This window comes from Engystomops pustulosus, chromosome 1 (genome assembly GCF_040894005.1).
Source record: "Engystomops pustulosus chromosome 1, aEngPut4.maternal, whole genome shotgun sequence".
Classification (NCBI taxonomy): Eukaryota; Metazoa; Chordata; class Amphibia; order Anura; family Leptodactylidae; genus Engystomops; species Engystomops pustulosus.
In genome coordinates, this window is record NC_092411.1 from 70,165,356 (window position 1) to 70,187,510 (window position 22,155).

Sequence of the window (22,155 nt, forward strand, 5' to 3'; positions counted from 1 at the left end):
TGTATTATGGAATTAACTTTAATATATTATAAGTACAGTTTAATGAGTTCATCACTTATAGCAGATGGCGTCAACACCCCCAAATCTGTGAACAGCAGTGTGATTAGGGAGGGTGATGTGTAGTCAATCCATGGGTGCTCTTTCATAAGGTCCTTCTTCTGCTGCTGTGTGTCTGCCTTGTACTAAAAGGAACAAAGAAAATGACATTAACTATATGCACACTGCTCATAAGTTAATTATACTGAATATTTTTCCTCAAAACCATCATTCTGCTAATGACAAAAGTCTCTGAAAAGTGGTCAAAGTAGTGCACACCATGAGAGGAGGGGGTGAGTTCAAATAGACAGGCAAATGTAAACTTCATAGAGATGCACTGTACAGGCTATAATACGAATCTTTATGGGGGGTGGAGGGAGTAGCTTGATTATTAACAAATTCTGCTTAGTTTGTAAAGAAAAGTATGTTATAAAAATTATTCCTGGCGGTGAACAATGTAAATAACAAAATAAAAGTAGCGTCCAAATAGTCCCCTTTCACAAATAAAAATTTGAATAAAAGATCAAAAGGTTGCACCGTCCCCAAAATGTGAGCAATGAAAATGCCAGCTCGTCCCATAAAAGCCAATGGCTTAGAATGATTTTTAAAGTATTAAGGCCTCACACACACACAACCATGTAGAGTGTGCGGGCTGTGCTCTGTTGTTTGCAAGCTCCACTCATTGTGCTAAGGTCTAATAAAAATGTCCAGCCCTACTGCAATACAAGATATTGGAAAAAGGATCCAGCACTTGATTCATATCCATCAAAAGAAAAAGTTATTTTGTTGCATTAAAAACATTTATTAATGTTTATTTCCATCGAGTTAAAGACATATGACTAATTGGAGCTGACAAAATAGAAAAAAACCTGACGCGTTTCAAATCTTCAGATTCTTAATTTTGTCATGACTAATCAAACAAGAAAATAACTTTCTTTGGATGGATATGAATCAAGTGCTGAATTCTGTCTCCAATATCTTCTACTGCGGACTCAGACTCTGATATTCCGTGCACTGATACAGTGGGACAGCAGAGAGGTGAGCTGACAAAAGAACAGTTTTTTCCACCTCAATACAGACAGGAATAGGACCTGCCCTATAATTTGTAACGTTTCCGTCCAGAACATTCACACTACATGCCCTTTGCCTCACCACAGCATGCACAATAGAAGACTATAGGGCAGATTTATCAAGCTGTCTAAAAGTAAGAATGTGCTTAGTTGCCCATGGAAACCAACTACAGCTCAGCTTTCATTTTACCAATGCTCATGAATATTTTAAAGGGGAGCTGTAATTTGTTGGCATGGGCAACCAAGAACATTCTTACTTTTAGACAGCTTGATAAACCTGCCCCTATGAGGCGGTGAGCTACCTGTAATTTGTGGGGATAGCTCATAGCCCCCCAAACACAGTTTTGTGCAGAGGCTTAAAACCAATGAAAGTTTGGCATCTCTGTGATCATCCACAGGATAGAAGGTGTTGTTTGGAGCGTACACTGAAAGCCATAAAAACGGATCCCACCAGAAATTGGTGGAAAGCTTTTTTTCTCATCAATTTCACAACTAGAATTTTCTATCCAGCTTTCCCGTACACGGAATAGAATATTAAATACCATCACTAGAAAGTGCAATTTAATATAGAAAAGACCCTGATACAGCTCCCTACATGGGAAAGTAAAAAAAGGTTATAGCTTTTGGAAGGAGGGCAGCAAACACCCCCCCCCCCCCCCGCAAAATAAAGGGTTAAATCGTCAACAACAAAAAAAATTATGTTTATTCTTACCTTGAACTTGTCAGGAACATCTCTCTGATTTAGTGGGAAGAGGCGCACAAACTTAAAACTTTCCGCCACCACGTAGAATGGTTTGTTCTGAGCTTTAGCACATACTGCCATTTGATTTGTACCAATCTACAGTAAGATCATAAAATGAATGTTATGTTACAGGGTTTTCAGATATATTTCATACTTATCCTTAGTATTACACCATTATAGTACTCGCTCAGTAGTCCTACCTTTTTAACCCCTTACCACCTTAATGATCAGGCCATTTGTCTTTTTTTTGTCAATGTACTCTACCCATAAGAACTTATTTTAATGTACTGTCACAATAAGTGTAGTAGGTTTGTATTTTGTTGGCCGAATTGAAGTTTTTGATAGCACAATTCAACTTTGGGTTTAACATATCCTATTGATGAAATTTTATTGACCCTTTCAGTTCATAATATTAAAAAAAAAAAAAAATGTAGACTTTTTTTCTACTAAACATTGCAGCTGCATGGTGACAGATGGTGTCTAAGGGTGTGTTCACATGTTGCGTTTTATTTGCATTAATGCATCATGAAACCTGAGGTGAGGAGATTTTCCCAATTACATTGCTGTCAACATTGCATTTACAGAACACGTTAACAGTGTTAAAAATGTGTTAACACGTTTTGTAAGGGCAATATAGATGGGCAAATCTCCTCACCTCAGCTGCTCTAATGGAGTGAATGGAGCCTCAGGGGTTTAACACCTGGTGCTTTACTGTGACAGTTATTAAAGCAAACAGCAGGGTGTGGGAGTGATGCCAGAGCCTGGAGGGGCTCTGATAACGCCCCTTAGAGTTAATTTACATAATTTTTTTTTTTTTTTTTTTTTAAAGGAATCAGCTGGCTATTGATTAAAGTATGCTTATGTTCAGCTTTTTAACCTCTATAAAGCACTAGTGACGAAACTGTCAGTAACAGTCTTAAGAACGTATGGAAAGGGATTATGGGCTGAGCCCACTTTACACATATGGGCGGTCCCCTACTTAAGAACACCCGACTTACAGACGACCCCTAGTTACAATCGGATCTCTGTATGTTGGTAATTTACTGCACTTATAAGGGTTGGCCACTTTACCTCATGTATTTTGTAATATGTGTGTAAGTGTGGGGGGGGCAGGATATTAGGTAAATCTACCAACATACATTAAAAGTTCTGCACTGCTTTCTTGATATGTAAAGTGAAGCCTCCGGTCTTTTACCTCATGAGCCAGAGATTCCTGTCCATAAAATGGCTGCAGATGGATTATCATGTGATCTTATCTGTTCATGAACAATTGCCCTGCCAGGGTCCTATGATAGCATTGATGAATAGAAGATTGAGGGGCTGGCAGGGCAATTGTTCATGGACCTATAGAGATCACATCTGGGGCCATTTTATGGTCAGGAAGGTCTGGCTGATGATGTAAAAGACAGGGGGCTTCACTTTACATATCAAGAAAGCAGAGCAGAACTTTTAATGTAGGTTGGTAAATGTGCCTAATATCCTGCACCCACACATTACAAAAAAACATGAGGTAAAGTGGCCAACCCCTTTAAGTACAGAACTGCTAAGTTGTATTGAATGACCAAGACCCTCATGGTAGCAATGAATGTCAGCTTGTCCAGCAAAAACAAGCCTTAATACAGCACATAGAAAAGATATCGATTTCTTAAAGTGGAAAACAAAAAATGGCAATACAAAGTTGTTAAATTTCGACAAGACAGGGCAGGTATAGCCCTATTATACAGCACACAACTGCAAACGGGCTTGTTTGATGCCGCTGTTAAACCTGAATGCAGCACCCAGATAGCTGGGGCGCCTAGGCGTTGACCATAACGCACGTCATCATAAACGCAGTAAACATCTGAGTCCAAAAATTCATATTGAAATATACAAAGAATTATATCCAAACACTATGGTCGACAAAAATGCTTGATTCAGTACTGTGCCATCCAGAAATATGTAAATCGAATAAGATAATGGCTCAACTGAAGTTTTTTTTTGTCAATTCTACAGCATTTGGAATTTATTATCCTCAGATTTTGATTGCATTGCACAAAATTTTCTGTTTCAATTTTTTTTAATTGGCTTTTACACGATAACACAAACATTAGTTTAGCGTCACATGTGCTGTTGGGAGGCAGGTGATACTGAATACATTTGATCAGAAACGTTACTTTGTTTTGAACAAAAACATGATAGTATATGACAAATTCAGGTGCCCCGCACCCTACTACAGCCAATCGTGTATTCAGTATATGGCTCGGGGAGTATACAAATCTCACAGGAAGTTGGTCGCCTTCTCATATAAGTTATGTATACACAATCACCTATAGATGCGTCTGATATGCAAGAGTGATATATTAGTCCCAAGACATGTTGGCACTGCTCAACCCCACCTCTTTCCATAGGGATATATGGAACACAGCGCTGTATGCCGAGAAAAGATAGGATATGTCCCATCTTTTCGCGGCTACGGAACGGTACAATGCCATGAGCCCATTGCCAGCTTATGGGGGACATATAAACGTCGCCGTATACATGTCCCCCATACGGCCATGTGAATGAGGCCTAAGTCGATTGCATTTCGCTCACCTATGGGAGGTTCGGTGATAATGGTGAATAATTTGCTTAGGAGACTCTTACATACATATGTTTATCTCTGCAACTCTAAGTGAAGGAGTGCTTGTGCCGGTCGTTTAGGTCAAGGCTGTTAAAGGGTCTGTTCTATTATTTCATGCACAGGGGCCCAGAATTCATGGAGTTTAGGACATCCCACAGTGTGGTATAACGTGCCCCTGGATCCACGTTGTCTCCAGCAGAGTCCAGAAGAGTTTGGGTATGCTCTGTGTACCTAATCTGGAGTGAAATACCAATGTAGTAAGACAAAGGTAATTCTCCACTTGGGCTCTGCATCTGAGGGCTTTATGTGATATATGTAGTGCTCCAAGCCATTCCCCCTCGGTGTATGAGCATTTAAAGGGAACCTGTCACGAGGAGACCCATTTTTAGCACTCCCCCAGTCCCCACAGAGCATAGTACATACACTGCCAAAGTGTTTTTGTATAAAATATAGGTTTTACAGAAAAAAAAAAAAATATATATATATATGTTATATTGTACCTTTCATTAGCTTTTGCTGTGTGACTAGGCAGTTGCCAATTGGGAGGGGCTGGAAAGGAGCAGTCCCCCCCACCCTTGGGAAACATGTGACCTTTTCAAATATATGAATAACTCCCCACACTCGGGATTCGCTGTAGAGGAGAAGGGGGCGTCGTTAAGCCCAGTGATGGGTGTTTTCATATATTTGAAAAGGTCACATGGAGGAGTGCCTTCCCAAGGGTGGGGGGGGGGGACTGCTCCTTTTCAGCCCCTCCTATTGGGCAACTGCCTAGTCACACAGCAGATGCTAATGAATGGTACAATATAACATTTTTTTCTGTAAAACCCATTTTTTATACAAAAACACTTTGGCAGCGTATGTACCATAGGGGAATGGGGGAGTGCTAAAAATGAGTCTCCTGGTGACAGGATATTTCCCAACCTCTGGAATGAACAGGATTTAGAGAATTCCATGCAAGCAGATATATGATGATAAAAAGTTTGGAGTTTGCCAAGCTTCAGGTTGAAAATATCCCGGTTTGGGATACAAACATCTGCAACTCAGGCAAGGGTTTCACATTCAACTCTGATTAATTGGGAAATGGTAGGCACACCCCTTTACTTCCAATGTTTTTACCCAGAGTCCCCTCTAGAAGTTCTACAGGTAGGGCCCCCATTCCCTCAGGGGGTCCTGACATATCTGTTAGGGACACTTGCATAGATGGCTATACAGAGCTATGGTTAAAGGGGACCCCTGAATATTCATAGAGATGTGCCAAATGTTCGCCATGAGCGGAGTATGGAGTGTTATATTGTGAGACAGGGCCTGTTCCACTCGTGTCCACAGAAATTTTAATGCTCTAGCAAGGATCCACATCAGATAGTAAGCCTTAATATCTGGTTAACTTAATCCCCCCATAGACTTAGGTTTCACCATTATGGATTTAGCTAGTCTAGACATCAAATAGTCATTTACCTTATTGATTATTCCTCCGCTCTCCACTACTCCTTCAGCACCAACAATCACCAGATCCACTTTCTCCATTATATACCTGCCAAAAGGAAATAACTCAAGTTATTAAAGCTCCACACATCCAGTGTTGTACCTTCTACACATTACCCACTCACCCTACTGCAGCATCCAGGATCACTGTTACAGGCACATTGATGTTCTGTAGTGCTTCTGCCATATGCCTACTAGAAGTCAAAAACATACAGTAGTGGGTACGTAGTCCAGGCTTTCAATAGCATTAAATTCAATTATACTCAGCATAAACTGCCTTATTACGAAAACCTTATAATTTAAAGGGGCTTGCCAGTTATACAAAACTTTAACAGGGTAAGTATAAAACTCTAACAGGATCACCCATATTAAAATTACACTCGTAAAGTTTCTCTGTAGCCATGGGTCACATGACTCCCCCTGCAACAGGACTCTGTCAAGAGGAAGGCACATGAGCATATTATATATATTCATTTGGGTACAACAAACCCATGTTCTTGTGATCTGTAGGGTTCTTGATTATGGGACCTCTACAAGTTATCCCCCTTAATAAAACATGGATCCAGCTCTCCCCTCATAGAGTTGTGTTATATGTTGATATGATTTCTAATAAGCGGCTCACCCTGATAAATCTGGCTGTGATTCTGTAACATAGACACTAAAACGTTTGTTGGCAGCTGCAGCCTCTTCCAGGACCTTCAGTACTACCCTGGAGTAAGCGTGGGTTAAAATTTTCTGCAAAACGAACAGAAGGTCAGAGAAAGTGAAACACAACATACAAGTTGTTCAGGTTAATATACTAACAAAGATAAAGGGGACTAAAAATTTTACAACAGAAAGCTGATTGAATGAACAATCATCTTGTGAACGATCTTTTGCCAGACACAGACAAATACATTTTAGTCCAAATAACAGATTCATGATCTTATTGATATGTAGGCTGTAGTTACTCAGCTGATGCTGAAGGCTGCCAGGTTTGGGGTTCCTCTATTATCAATATGCTTAAAAAAAAATTATTTAAAGGGAACCCGTCATCAGCAATTGGCCTAATAAACCACTACAGTTATATTGTCAAACAGCTTAACACCTAGGTTTTGCTTCTTTTTATTGTTTAGTGTGGTGGCATCATCTAGAAAATCAACTCTGAAGTGAGATGTAAATTGGTTGTATAAAGTCAGGGGAGGCAGAGAGTTTAACACTGAAGTCAAGGTAGGGAGCTCTGTACGCCTCCTCTGTGATTGACATCATGCATCAGACTTCAGGAGATCTGGTTAGTGATGTCTCTGGATGCAGGACCATCAATTTAAGTGAATGTGGCTTTCTGAGGAAGAGAGAGCTTGACTTCTGCTTTAAAATCTCCACCTCCTTAACTTTATACAACTGATTTACATCTCACTTCAAAGTTTATTTTTTGGATGATGCCACCGTACCCGGCCATAAAAGAAACAATCTGGAAGGTGTTCATCTGCTTAGGATCATACTGTTGGTGATTTATAAGGTTAACTTCTGCTTCTTTTTAAATCAGAATGGAGTCTTAGCAGAAATTTTAGCCCCAAGTAATTCCTCATACTTACAGCTCCATCTTTTATAAATGGGGAGCAGAGTTTTGTGATCTTGTCCCTTGACAAGGAGATCCTTTTCAGAAATAGTTCACCTCGTTCGCTCATCATTTCTTTGCATTTGGCATAATTCTGAAACAAAATATATACTTATTTAAAATTCTATGATTTAATGAAAAAAATATTGTGGAAATTATCAATTTGGTCACAGGATCCAAGTTTTTGGCGCACAATTTCTTCTACTTTTCTACGCAATCCTGAAGAAGGTCATGTATTAAAGGAAATCTACCATTTGTTTTTATGCATTGTGAACCAAACATACATTGAGAATGCTGTAGCTACAGTGATGCAGAAACATCTCTTGTTGAATTTAGTGGCTTTGCTGAAAAAAACAATTATATAATTATGATAATGAGGCTTGGATGCTCCTGTGGCTGCCCTGGTGCTCTTCCCTTACCCCAATTATGCACTGCTGCAGAGAATGATGTAATCACTGTGTTGACAGGCAGAAGTAATCAATTGCTGCACTATCCCCAGCTGCTGTATACAAGTCATCCAGCTCAGGTTGATTAGTGTCAGGGTGGTGGTGGACCCACTGAACCACTGTGAGCGATGCCACCTGGAAGCGGAGTCTAAGTGGCAACCGGTTTTCACCAGAGCCTGCCGCAAAGTGGGATGGACCTACTGGGGGATATCACCAGGTCGCTCCACAGGTGCGACTCTGCCTGCGGTGGTGGCCAAGGCGAGGTACAGGATCAGCAGGCAAAATCGGATTCGTAGCCTGTCAGAAGGACAGGACAGGCGGCACAAGCTCAGAGTCGGGGACATAGCACAAGGTCAAGACAGACGGCTAAGAATCGAGGTCAGGAGTGCGGAGAGGTAAGACTCATGGGGTGCCACTACACAGGGGCACACGGCTGCGCCTATGACCCAAGATGTGGATGGCTGTCTGGACAGTTCAGGAAGCTCAGTGTACTGTGTTTATGTATGGCAGCCAGGCTGCACCCAGCTTACCAAGGGTCCTGAATTTTAGAATTGTGTTTTTTAGCAAAACCACTTGGATTAGGCACTAAACAAGATATGTTTCTACATTGGTGTTGCTGCATAATTCTCAAGGTATGTCTGCTTCATAATGGATGAAAACAAATGGTAGATTTCCTTTAAGATCGAAATGTTATATGCTTAATTGCATTTTACGTTTCCACGTTCAGGCCACATATTAACTAACAAAAGTTAAGATGATGACGTCACCCGGCTGTCTGCTAATCTCATCCTCTTGGCTGGATGAAGTCACATCTAATTAGCAGACAGCTAGGTGATGTCACCAGCTGTTTGCAGCACTTGCAGCCAGTGATGTGACAGGAGGACTCCCACTTAACCCCTAAGGTAACGATCAAGCCTTTGGCGACAGTCTAAGACCACAAAATGTGGCGGCAAATGTCCTTTTAATATTTGCATAAATTGGCATGCCAAATATCTGCCACCTACTTGTATATGTCACCTACTTTCCTTGGCACAAAAGCTATAGTATTAGTGTGGATACTCTGTGCAACCTTATTTGTGACTCCCCACACTAGGTCTGGAGGTTAACAATAGGTGTTGAAAATGGGGGTTGAAACACCCTTTGCCTGGTTGGTGGGGGGATTGGGGGTGGAGGCTTATTGAATTGTATGGGTTTTTTTTTTTTTTAAATACAAAAAAGTTGTTTCTTGGTTTGTAAAAATTGCAATACAAATTTTTTTTTTTAATCAAATATTTTTGACTCCAACAACCATAGGGAGGGTGAGTTACAGATATTTTGTGGTACACTTGTGCTATACTCACAGAATGCTCCAGCTCAGATGTGAGAGTGATGAACCTTAGGAAGAGTTCTCCTCCAGAAGAGACTGCAACAGAGGAATCCACTTTTGACATGGTTTCGATAGCATCTTTTAGACTTCCAATTAGGCCTTGTATAGTTTCACCTACAACACAAAGAGAACAATCTATAAGGCTCCTAGTTCTTTTGGCAAGATCATTCAAAAACAAATACTGTATAGACTCAAGTATAATCAGAGTTTTTCAGCACAAACAATTTGCTGAAAAACTGAAATTCGGCTTCTACTCAGGTCAAGAAAAAAAAAAGTCCAAACTCACCTTTACGACATCCACTGCAGGTCTTCTCTTCTTCGATCCGGCAGCGGCAGGTCCATGCGCACTCTGATGTGATCAGCAGCTGACGCCATAGCCTGTGCACGAGTGTCACATGGACCTACCGCACACTGGCGCGAAGAAGACCTGCGGGGGCGGGGGGAGGTTTTTTTTAGAAATTGGGCAAACGGGGGCTGGTAGGTTGATTTGACCGTGAGCCCCATTGAGGACATGGACTGATCTGTGTGCACTATATAAATAATGGAATTATTATTACAGAGGGGGAGGGGGCTTGCTGACTACAGGGGAGGGGGCTGGATGGCTATATACTAGGGGAGGGGAAGGGTACTAACCAGCTATACACTGGCTGTGACCAATGCATTTCGCAGCCCAGGCTTATACTTGAATAAATAGGTTTTCAGTTTTTTGTGGCAAAATTAGGGGCCTCAACTTACATTCGGGTCAGCTTATACTCGAGTATGTACGGTAAATCAAAGCAGCAGCCAATCACAGCATAACTTTCATTTTACAAGACATGAAAACCGTTCTGTGAATAATTCCTATGTTTTTATTAAAAGACCAAAGCGCCCTTCGCCGTTCTATGGAGCACTCATGTGACTGTACCCTAAAGCTATGCTCTCAGTCGTGAAAAAAAAATAAAAAATTCAATAGGATATGCTCTACTTTTTAATGTAGCAGACTAATTTTCTGTAGGCATGTGCTGTCCCGAACAAAAAACAGACCGCACATCCATTTTTCACTGTCATCCGAATAAGTCCTTAATGCTTTTAACCAGTGACAATATCAAAGGAATACACGTATCTACCTTTGTCTTTCTTTAAAAACTCCAGTAAGGTTCTGATTGCTGCAACAGCAGTGGCAACATTTGGGTCCTCCTTCAATTGGCGCTTAAAATATTCAATTACTTCTGTGGAGAAAACAGTAATAAATTAATGATCAGAAGAGCTATAAGGATGCCCCACATTGCTACATTCACATAGACAAAATAGAAATCTATACAAACTCCAGGTGAAAATACAATCAGCTTCTTTTAATCTTCTTGGGGGCCCAGTCACTATGACTATTCAGTGGGGGACCTGTATCTTTATTTTGACTTTTCTTTTTGCACATTTCTTTGTGCCTAAGAAGTTAAGAAGTTCACCGGTGACTATGTCTGTTGCAGTGTTCCTAATGTATTTTGCAAGACAAATGGTTTTTTTTTTTATTTGTGCCTTATTTTTGAGCAAATTAGAAACTTTTCTAGGTGCAAACCAAAGAAAAACTGGCCAATCCTTCCATACATGCACCTAAAAGGTTGCAAAAATAAAAAAAATAAAAACGCAAATCAGAGACAAGGAAAAAAAAAAAATAGAAATAGACATGCATCACAACAGCAAATTGAAAAGATTCATAGGACTGCTAAAGTATGAAGACTTCAGCCAACATTAAGAAGAGGAAAAAGAAAACAAATGATATATGTGCCCCAGTGTCTGGGTACCTGCTGCTGTTTCAGTACTGTTATTGGTGCTGAATCCGGTGCAAGGTAGGCAGCACACTGGGGGAAAAAAAATTCTGTCTCTTCTCTTAAAACAGAGTTCAGATTTAAAGGGGTATTCTCGTCTGGGCATTCACATTCAGTTTCACTAATGTTCCATATATAAACATTTCTTCAATTGAATGTTATTAAAAAAAATGTTCTTGTGTGAAGATAATTTCGTATAAACATAGCCATGTTGTCCCTTAGAAACTAGATGGCTTCCTTGGTTACGACAACGTCACACTCTGGCAGCGGTGGCCAGACATGCGCTATAGAGTCCTGCCTGACCTCCTGGATTCAGTGATCATTACCACAGGACGGGTGCAGGACATGCAGTAACTCCTGGACAGTTCATATACAAAACTTTTTTGTTTCTTTTTGCAATCTCTCAGGCAGAGGTGGCCGTATCCGAGGAAGCCATCTCGTTTCTAAGGGATAAAATTACTACATTTATGAGAAATTATCTTCACACAGAAACATTTGTTTTAATAACATCTAATTGAAGAAATGTTTATATATATAGCAGATTTATCAAACTGAATGTGCATGCCCAGACGAGAATACCCCTTTAAGGAGTTTTTCCACACCGATTCTGAGGTGTTTTCCTGGAAAGTGCAGTGGAAACATATCCTTCATCACACACAAATAAGGTTACCAGAGTACTGATGTAACTATAAATGAGACAGTTATCTCTGTGAAGGTTACCTCTATGTCAGTGGTGGCGAACCTATGGAACGGGTGCCAGAGGTGGCACTCAGAGCAATCTCTGTGGGCACTCAGGAAAGACTTAAGGCCTCCTCCTGTAGTGCAAGGAAACGCAGGACATGCCGTGCTCCATTTTATTTTCAAACACATCCTGGACCTGAGACAACTCGAGGAGAGAGGAGGTGTGGACATGGCTGGGTGACGAATTAGAGCTTAGGGTCCAGGCCCTGTGTTTCTTATTGATCAGAGGACCCTGAACAAAAGCTAAAATGATACACAAAATTTCTTTCTACTGTATCACTGTCATCAGGACAGAGCAGGAAGCTATAAGTTACTACTGAAATTGCCATGTTGGCACTTTGCAATAAAGAAGTGGGTACTCGTCGTCGTTTGGGCACTCAGTCTCTAAAAGGTTCACCATCACTGCTCTAGGTGAAAACCTGCCATCATAACAGAGTTAAGTATACCGCCCTACTCTACACAATGTAATAGTGTGTAACTGTATGATGAGATTTCAATCAGTTATCCACACACAATGTAGCATTACAACCTGTGAGTAATACATAGCCGGGTACAACAGCTGGGATCAAAAGCAGCTGAGACCCACATCATGAGGTTAAAGGGAACCTGTCACCAGGGACCTCATTTTCACTAAAGACAGATTGCAGCAGCCGATCACACCTGCAGTGCAAATATGTTTTTCTGCTTTCTCTAAGGATTTGCATTACAATATAATTGTGTGTTAATAACTTACCTTGCACCCTGACCAAATCCTCTGTGTAGTCCCAGGGGTTGGGCTTTAATGCATTTAAAAAAACACGTGACTTGTCTGCTGCAAACTGCAGACTCCTCAGATCTTGGCCCCCACCCACTGATGTCAGCTCACCTCCTGCTCTCTGAAGGAGCAGGAGGGAGGAGCTGTACAGGTGCACAAAGGTGGGGGCCAAGAGCAGAGGAGTCTGCAGCACAAACAAGTCATGTTTTTTTTTTTAAATGCATCCAAACTTTAAAGTGTTGCAAAAAAATAAGGTCTGTTTTTACACTGTCAGAATCATCTGTATCATCAACTGTATAAAAGTTGTTCTGTTCATTATATGGCACGCCAAATGTTGCAACATAAGATACAACACTTGCATGCATCCAAAAAGTTATGGCTCTGTAGAAAAAAAAGTTATGATGGCCAATACAAGCTGCAACGAGTCAAGTAAAGCGCTGCTAGCAGACAGTAAATCCATGGACTCCATGTTGACTAGACACAGCCATAACTATACACACAACACATTGTATATGCATCATAGATTAGAAATATTAAGTTCAGGTTGGCCCATCACTCACAGTAATATGGAAATGTCATGTAAAGAGATGCCAGCAGGGTAACCACACTGTCTTGCAGCACAGACTACCCCCATTAGTTTATACATGTGTACTTTACACTGTATATATAGTGTATATTATACAGTATACATTAGCTGTGCCATACGCCTGACATTAGACACAAATAGAAGCCGGTTCGCCAGCAGTGCAGGCCTGTCCGTCACCAGCCGCCTATATAACGTATACAGTTACCGCTTTCATTCATGGTCGCTCCTTTATATCCCCCAGCACCGGCTGGAAGACGCGGAAATGCCGGAGCTCTCAGGCTGGTGAAGACTTGACGTCACACGGCAGTGAAAGGGTTACCGGCAGCATGGCGACCCACACATCCTGTCTCCTGGATTTGACGTCATCAGAAAGGGACGGACTGTTCTCCCTGGAGTCTGTGGTATTGGGAGTCTATTATTATGGCTTCAGGTGAGTGGTGTCATGTGGCCTGCGCTATTACATGACACGTATCCCCTTTATATACGAGCTGTGCTGCAGCAGATGTTGGCTGAGCTCCTCTGAGAGGGAGCAGCTCCGGCTCTGATCACTTGTTGTTTTGTGTTTAGTGTGTTTGTGTTGCCATGTGTTTAGTCATATGTTGTGTCTTATCAGCAATGGAATGTATTAAATATTCTGCACTTATCATGCTTCCATGTTGTATTGTATGCTCTAATGCGTCTAAAATAATGAATTCATTCAGCTAATTATTTAAATATCAACTAATTTAAATATCATACTGTTAATGTATTCACCTACTGTGCAGAACAATGTGTTACTGATTCAAGCTCATTGCGTGTCTATTTTCATCCTGATCCACTTCCTATTATGTTTCAGTTTTCCTATTTTTGTTTCATTTTGGGTTTGACTTTTTTAATTGTATGTTTTTGATTGCTTTGTGTTATAGAAGATGATGTTCATCTATTAGTAATCGTGGTTGACGTGAATCCCATTTGGTGGGGTCAGCAGGCACTTAACCAGTCAATGGTAAGTTATTAATATAGTTATCTGCCACATTTATGACATGTCTACGGGATGTGCCATAAATGTCTAGAACTCTAGATGGATGTACATCATACAATTGAAAGGTGGTACTACTTCTGTTTTTAATTTTTTAATCCACTCCTGTTTTGGACCTCAAAAAATTGCATCTGCATACTTGAGGTGGAAAGTTAGCCTTGTTGTTCCAAAAAAGAAAAAAATAATTAATTGCAATATTATATTTCCCTGTCTCTGCAATATTCTCTATATGTTAGCAAAAAAAAAAAAAAAAAAAGATGAGGCAGCACTCCTGGAAAAACAAGGTGTTTATTCACCCAATGTAGAAGGTGCGATGTTTCAGCCCCTCAATGGAGCTATTTTCAAGCATGAAAGTGAAGGTTACAAATGGAGTATAAATACACTCCCAGGAAGTGATATAAGCAGTCATTAGCATAATTTGTTACGAAATGTGTATACAATACAATAAAAGAGCAGGTATACATGCATATAAATCCATACAACCGTGAGACCATGATTGTAAAGGTGTACAAAAAGGAAGTTGCAAAAATATAGTATGTGCATTATGTCTCACAAGTACCTATGGGAGCCCACGACCAGCAAGTAAAGGGTCATTGTTGCTACGCTACCAAATGACGCTATCGGTTAAAGTAATAAAAGTTAACATATATATCTAGCGGACCAGATTAGGCTATGGCAAGAAAGGCAGCTATTAAAGTTAGGCATACCTGACATCGCGTACGGTGGATCTATTATCACACCAGTTGAACTCCAATCCCCATGCAAGCATAACGCAAACTGGAAGTGACACCACCCGATCAACGTCAGCCTACTCTGAAGCCTCGTATGTGTTTCAAATTGCCGTTTTGGTTGAGAGAAATTTGCCCATAAGTGAAAGGTACTAGCTATCTCAATGAGTCTCTCAAGCAGAAGGCTTACTGTAATGCTAAGTAAAAGTTCCGGTATCACAATCAGCCGTAACGCCCAAGGCCATATTTGTGACAAACCAATATCATAGGTAGACTACAATCGGTGTACAAAGCACTCAAATAGTCTATCAACATGGTGTCACTTAGTGTACAGGGGGCTAGAATGGTCGATATTTTTACCTAGGGACTAAAAGTCTAGCGATAATAAGCCATAGTACATAGAGACATGAGATAACAAAAACAAATGTAACTTGGGCATTCTCTCGCCGCTATTTCGCGGTCCGGGTGACATACGTGTATATACTGCCCAAGCCTGTTATCTACATATAAGGGCATCTCAAGGTGTTGAATGACATGCCCATTTTCAGCCACCAGTGGATCTATAAAAAAAGGAGACAAGAATAATTGTATAAGCAAAAGGAAATTACATAGTAACATAAATAGATAACATCCTTATACTGAAACCAACGAGACAACCATAAAAACCAATGGAGCATGTGACACAATTCAGGCTGGTGGACCCAGATCAAAGTCGATGTTCATTCCAAAGGGATGTAATGTTTGCAAACGATACACTCAGTTTCTATATATTACAGTGTTGATTTCCATTCCTTTCTTATTTGTAGGTTACACTTCCAAAATGCATTGATGCAGTTATGGTGATGGGAAATTCCCACTTATTTATGGGCCGGAATAACAAACTTGCTGTAATTGCCAGCCATTTACAGGAAAGGTATTATTGTCAATAATCCTCTACAGGCTGTTATGTACTATAAACTACCAAGATTTAAAGGGAACCTGTCACCAGCTTTTAGTCCACTACCAGCAGCCTCAGGTAGGGTATGAAAACTTGATTGTTTTCCTATAAAAAGAAAAAGCTCTACCATAATTCTGAATGGTGGTGTATATCATGTGCGCCATTGTTTTGTACTATTATTGTTGTTTTTAGGAAAACCAAATAAAGTGTTGTTTAAAAAAAAAAAAAAGAGAGAAATATCCCCCAAAACCATATGCATATGAGCTGAGAAGACAATTTTTGCCTGAGATGAATCACGTTTAGAGGCTAGAGTGACTCTTAGGCTCTCTTGTACCTAGACTTGATCATATGAAAGATGAAAATAACATCTTTTAAATCAAATCGTGGTTGTTGTTCTGTGAGCTATAGAACCAGCAGTACTATATGGTTCTATACGGAAAGATAAAGTTTGTAATCGGAGCTTTAGAAACAGCAAAATAAGAGGTAGAACAAAAATGTATATTTCATATCCTACAGGAGTTTTCCAAGGTGTAAAGGCTGGTGACAGGTATCATTTAAATACCACTAGCACAAGGCATAGTGTGACTTGAGTTATGGAGAATTTACTCACCTGGTGCTTCTTCCTTCTAACACAATCTCTAAGTGGGTCCTTCCCTCAGTCATGTGATCTGTACTTTTTTTTTTTTTTTAAACGTCTTTGAGAACCTCCTTCTGGGCCTCATTGACTTGCATACTGGGATGTAGCTGAAGGAAGATGGGTAAGGTAAATATACCTCAGGTTACACAATGTCCTATGCTGAAGATCAATGGAATACAAATATTTAGAATGTTGTGTGTGGTTTCTATTGTAATGGTTATATCTGATGTTTGCTTTGCAGTCGCCTTCTTTTTCCAGGAAAGCAATGGAAATGTGGAGACATAACTGGAGAATCCGCTGTTCTAGAATCTAATGCATCTGGCAGCAAGGATGGCAAATATGAATTACTGACGGCGGCCAACGACCTGATCACTGATGATATAAAAGATCTTATGACAAAAAGTAAGCACTTCTAGACAGGGAACATGCACATTTGTGTCCCAGCTGCCTGTCACATTTTCTATAGATTTGCCATATGAAATCTTTTCTTTATATACTGGTTGTGCACCTTAATTAATAATAATAATAATAAGTTTTATGATATAATTATGATAGTGTTTTTTTTTTTTTTATTTCAGCTGGAGAAATTAAAGGACAACAGACTGACACTGTTCTTGCAGGTTCTTTAGCCAAAGCTCTATGCTGTATCCTTTATCATTACTGAACTGAGTGCAATAAATATTCATCTCTTGAGGGTTTATTTTGAACAAAAAAAACAGAACACAGAAAACAGAAGGAGGCGTCCATTCAGAGTAAATGCCGAAACAGACCTTGTGCCATAATGGATGTGTGTCCTAGTTGTGGCGCCCTCGTCAACGGGCGTTGTGCTTATTGTGTCAATAAGACACTACAGGTGGCACATGATGACGCTAAATGCCGGCTGGCCTCGGGAATATCAGCATGTTAACTCTGATCTCCCGCCCCTAACCAGAACCGGCGTGTAGTCCACGTTCGGGCTGCAAGAAAATGTCGTCCGGGGTGCGCGTGCGTAGTGGGAGTCAAGGATCACCTCCCCTCGGCGCACCCTGACAAGGGCGCCACAATTAGGTGCACCTCCATTAAGGCGCAAGGTCCGTTTCGACTTCTACTCTGAATGGACGCCTCCTTCTGCTTGGTCACTTCTCGAAGGTGAAATTAGAGGAGCATTTCAGCTCTATAGTAGCCAGCAAATTGCTATATTGACTTTACTCAGATTTTTTATATACAGATGATATTATCTTACTGCCCATGCTAACCTATTACTGCAAGTTTGGATGCGGTCATTTCATTGATCACTTCTAACACAAAATTGCAAGTTTGGATGAGTTTTTTTCTGGCAAGACCTCTCTTTGGCTTTATATATTGCATATTTCCGCTTCGTCCCCCATGACGGCCCAACCTGGAGGATGCCCCTTGACCTCTGCAGGGACAGGAAGAAGAGAGGTTAAATGCTCCCCCCCTTGCATCCTCCCGCCAGTGTTCTTCCTGTCCCTGCCGAGGCAGGACAAGAGAGGTGCCCTCTCTCCTCCAGGGGGGGGGGGGGCGAAGTAAAACTTACGGGTAGTCCTGGCTGGCTAAATCCCGGCAGGCTGGGGCGTTCGGTCGGCCTTGTGCCCTCCCTTTCGCCGCCCTTCCAGTCCGTTCGTCCTGGCCGCCGCTCCGTGATCCGTGTGTGAGCGCGCGGCGGCCGAAAAAACTACAATTCCCGGCGTCCTCGAGGTCCGATGACGACTTCCGGTCGCGACCGGAAGTGGCGGCTCACAGGACCGCAATGCATCCCTGGGAACGGGAGCACGGCGCAGGCAAAGTCTACAGGGGGATGGGCTCCCCATTAAGGTATTTAAGGTCACCTGGAGCAGGTAGTCACGCTGATCTCAGGTCTAAGATCTGTGTGTGACGCTGCGGTGCTAGTTTCCTGTGCTGTGTATTTCTGAATTTTCCTGTGCGCTTCCACGGCTTTTATGATGGCTGACGAGGCAGACCCTACCTTCCTGCATCCTCCGGTTTCTGTAAGTGGGATTTTGTGCAGGTTTGGGTTTTTTACTGTGTGTAAAATAGCGGGTCATTTATTATCCTCCGCTTGCCCTTTCAGGAGAAAGACCAAGGGTCTAAAACGAAAGGCAAGGAGGATAAAGGGGATAAGACGAGCAGGTCTGAAAAACCCGAGAAAAGCCGGCTTAGAAAGTGCAACATGTGTGCCCACTCTATGTCCGACTCATACAAAAAGCCGATTTGCAAGTCTTGCATCGACAATTTTATGAGAGAGGAAAAGACATCCTTCTTAGACGAATTAAAGGGGTTTATCGAGGAGAAAATAAGCTCTTCAGTGGCCGCTGCTACGTCCAGGCCTCCACCGTGTAAAAAACCTAGAGTGGAGCCGGATTCTTCTATATCTGAGGGGGGGGATGATTCTGAAGCTCCCTCATGCTCATACGTAGAAGATGATGATCCTACGGACTCACAAAAAACAGAAGATTCACGTCATCTGTTTCAGTTCGAGGAACTCGATGGTCTCTTAAAAGCAATTAGACAGACCTTGGAAATCGAGGAGATTCTTCCCCCTAGATCTAAGGAGGAGGAACTATTTGGGGGATTGAAGGCAAAACGCCAGAGGGTGTTTCCCCTGAATGACACGTTAAAGGAGCTGGTTTCTGAGGAGTGGCAAGAGCCAGAAAAAAGGGTTATCGTGTCCAAAAACTTTAAAAAGAGACTTGTTTTTGAGCCCGAGGAGTCTAAAGTATGGGACACTTGTCCAAAGATGGATGTGCAAGTTACCAAAATAGTAAAGAAGACTGACCTTCCTTTTGAGGACGCGGCCCAATTAAAGGACCCTATGGACAGGAAGTCTGACTCCCTGTTGAGAAAGGCCTGGGAGACCTCCATGCTCAGTCTGAAAACTAACTTGGCTTCCACCTCAGTCGCAAGGAACTTGCTGTACTGGCTGAATGAGTTGGAATCCCACATCAAGGAAGGGACTCCGAGATCAACAATCTTGGAGAACTTTCCTTTGCTGAAATCTGCTACAGCCTTCCTCGCAGATTCTGCTGCCGAGGGAATTCGTTTCGCTTCAAAGGAGGGAGCACTTACTAACTCTACCCGACGGGCGCTGTGGCTAAAACAGTGGAACGGGGACATCAGATCCAAGGCAAAACTGTGCAGTCTTCCCTTCTCAGGGGAGTTTGTGTTTGGCCCAGAGTTGGATGCTATACTTGAGAGAGCATCAGATAAGAAAAAGGGCTTTCCTGAGAGATCGATACCCAAGAAGCAGCCCTTTCGAGACTTCAAAAGGGATTCCTACAAGGATAAAGGGAAAAGGGGACGCTGGAGCTACCCGAAAGGAGGTAAAGGGAGAGGGTTTCTGTTCTCCACCCCAACAGACCCTAATAGAAACAAAAAACAATGATGCCATAGTAGGGGGAAGGTTGCTAAGATTCAGAGGAGAATGGACAAAGGTCACTTCAAATCCCTGGGTCTTAGATATATTACTGCATGGTTACAACATCGAATTCCTCAGACTTCCCCCTACGAAATATATGCCACCTTCACCTTCCATGTCACTTACATCCCACAGTTTAATATGGCAAGAAGTAACTTCTCTTTTGTCTTCTGGAGTGATTATACCTGTTCCACAGGATCAAGAGAAATCCGGTTTTTACTCTTCTCTTTTTTTGGTAAAGAAACCGAACGGCACAAACCGACTAATCATCAACCTGAGAGGTCTCAACGAGTTTATCGTCTACCGGAAATTCAGGATGGAGTCGGTAAGATCAGCCACACACATTATTCACCAAGATGCATTAATGTGCACTATAGACTTAAAGGATGCATATTATCACATCCCTATACACCATTTCTCACAAAGGTTTTTAAGGTTTTCTGTCTTGTCTCCAGAGGGTGCTACACTACACTTTCAATTCTGTGCACTCCCCTTTGGAATATCATCTGCACCAAGGACCTTTACAAAGGTGATGGCAGAGGTGGTGGCGTCTCTCAGACTACAGGACGTACTGATCGTCCCGTACCTAGACGACCTACTCATTGTTGGCCAAGACAGGGGGAGCTTACTCTTCTCCAGAGATCTCACCCTAGAAACCTTAAAAAGACTGGGATGGATAGTAAACTACCAGAAGTCAGAACTTTCCCCAGCTACTGTGAGGAAATTCCTGGGTGTAAACCTGAACTCAGTTTACCAAATGTCGTTCCTTCCACAGGACAAGGGAGACCACATCAAGGATCTGATAACAAGGTTCAGGAGAAAATCAGTGATCTCTATCAGAGAAGCTATGAAGATTCTGGGCTCTCTAACAGCCTGCATCTCCTCGGTAGCCTGGTGTCAGGCCCATTCCAGAATACTCCAGGGATGGATCTTAAGATCCTGGAACAGAAAACAGGAGGATCTGGACAGGAAAATCCCAATCCCACCTGCCGTCAAGGAGGACCTGCTATGGTGGTTGGAAGACGGAAATCTGAGGAAAGGGATCTTCTGGTCAAACAGCCCTTACATCCCAATCCAGACAGACGCGAGCCAGAGGGGCTGGGGGGCAGTGATGCCTCAGCAAATTTCCCAGGGTACCTGGACAGAGGAGATTACAAGAAGGTCCTCAAATTTCCGAGAGTTGCAAGCAGTATGGGAAGCACTCAGCGCGAACACTCCTCTTCTTGCCCACCAACACCTCCTAATTCTATCAGACAATACAACTACGGTCTCCTACATAAAAAGACAAGGAGGAACCAGGTCTCCTCTCCTGAGTACCCTAGCTCGGAAAATATTTTTGTGGGCAGAACAACACACTCTGTCAATATCCGCCACTCATCTAAAAGGCACGGAGAATTCAAGGGCGGACTTTCTAAGCAGAAGAAAGATCCTACCAAACGAGTGGAGCCTCAAGGAGGAGATCTTCCAGCGGCTAACATCTTTGTGGGGTTATCCTCTAGTGGACTTGTTCGCAACAAGGGAGAATACCAAATGCCTGCATTATTTTTCTCTGGAAAAAGGGGAGAACAGGGAACGGCTGGACGCCTTCTCTCACCCCTGGGACATTCCACTAGTCTACGCCTTCCCCCCAATTCCCCTGATCGCCAGGGTCCTGAGGAAAATATTTCAGGAAAATACCAGAGCCATCTTCATCTGCCCGAACTGGCCGAAGAAAAGCTGGTACCCACTCTTGAAGAAGATGTCACCAGAGAATCCAGTCATTCTTCCGCTATCAGAGGACCTACTACATCAGGGTCCAATCCATCATCCAAACCCAGGGAAATTACAGCTGTCTGCCTGGATCCTGAATCCAGCTTCTTAAGCTCTCAGGGACTCTCATCTGAAGTCATCAAGACCCTGAAGGCAAGTAGAAAACCAGTCACCTTTGCCATCTATCATAAGATATGGAAGAGGTTCTGTTCCTTCTGTAAGGACAGTCCACCTTCCCAAGCTAACCTTAATATTTTGCAGGTGCTTGAATTTCTTCAAAAGGGTTTGGAGTTGGGTTTGTCTACCAGCACCCTGAAGGTTCAGGTGTCGGCGCTTAGTGCCTTCTTCGACCAGCCTCTCATCGAACACAGGTGGGTCAAAAGATTTATTAAAGCTGCCTCTAGGTTAAAGCCTCAGACTGTTAAAAAATCATCAGCATGGGACTTAACT

At 42.1% G+C, this 22,155-nt stretch overlaps 2 protein-coding genes across 4 annotated transcripts in view; one reads left to right on the forward strand and one right to left on the reverse strand.

Moving 5' to 3' along the window:
• EIF2B1 (eukaryotic translation initiation factor 2B subunit alpha) lies at positions 1-13,567 on the reverse strand. Of its 3 annotated transcripts, none has more exons than XM_072144321.1 (9): positions 13,427-13,567; positions 10,445-10,546; positions 9,313-9,452; positions 7,504-7,620; positions 6,552-6,664; positions 6,055-6,120; positions 5,903-5,978; positions 1,819-1,944; positions 1-182 (listed from the first exon to the last, which is right to left on the reverse strand). In XM_072144321.1, the coding sequence occupies exons 1-9, from the start codon at positions 13,437-13,439 to the stop codon at positions 27-29; spliced, it is 909 nt and encodes a 302-aa protein (XP_072000422.1). In that variant the 5' UTR covers positions 13,440-13,567; the 3' UTR covers positions 1-26. The 3 variants fall into 3 exon arrangements, with proteins under 3 accessions (XP_072000422.1, XP_072000419.1, XP_072000421.1); XM_072144318.1 differs by having other exon boundaries at positions 6,055-6,123; XM_072144320.1 differs by having other exon boundaries at positions 6,055-6,123; positions 10,445-10,543; positions 13,427-13,559.
• Positions 13,493-22,155, forward strand: part of GTF2H3 (general transcription factor IIH subunit 3) — a 16,882-nt gene continuing 8,219 nt past the window's right edge. The window contains exons 1-5 of the mRNA XM_072144317.1: positions 13,493-13,651; positions 14,127-14,206; positions 15,774-15,880; positions 16,783-16,943; positions 17,120-17,185. Coding sequence (XP_072000418.1) covers positions 13,642-13,651; positions 14,127-14,206; positions 15,774-15,880; positions 16,783-16,943; positions 17,120-17,185 — 424 coding nt within the window. The 5' untranslated portion in view covers positions 13,493-13,641. The remainder of the gene's footprint in view (positions 13,652-14,126; positions 14,207-15,773; positions 15,881-16,782; positions 16,944-17,119; positions 17,186-22,155) is intronic.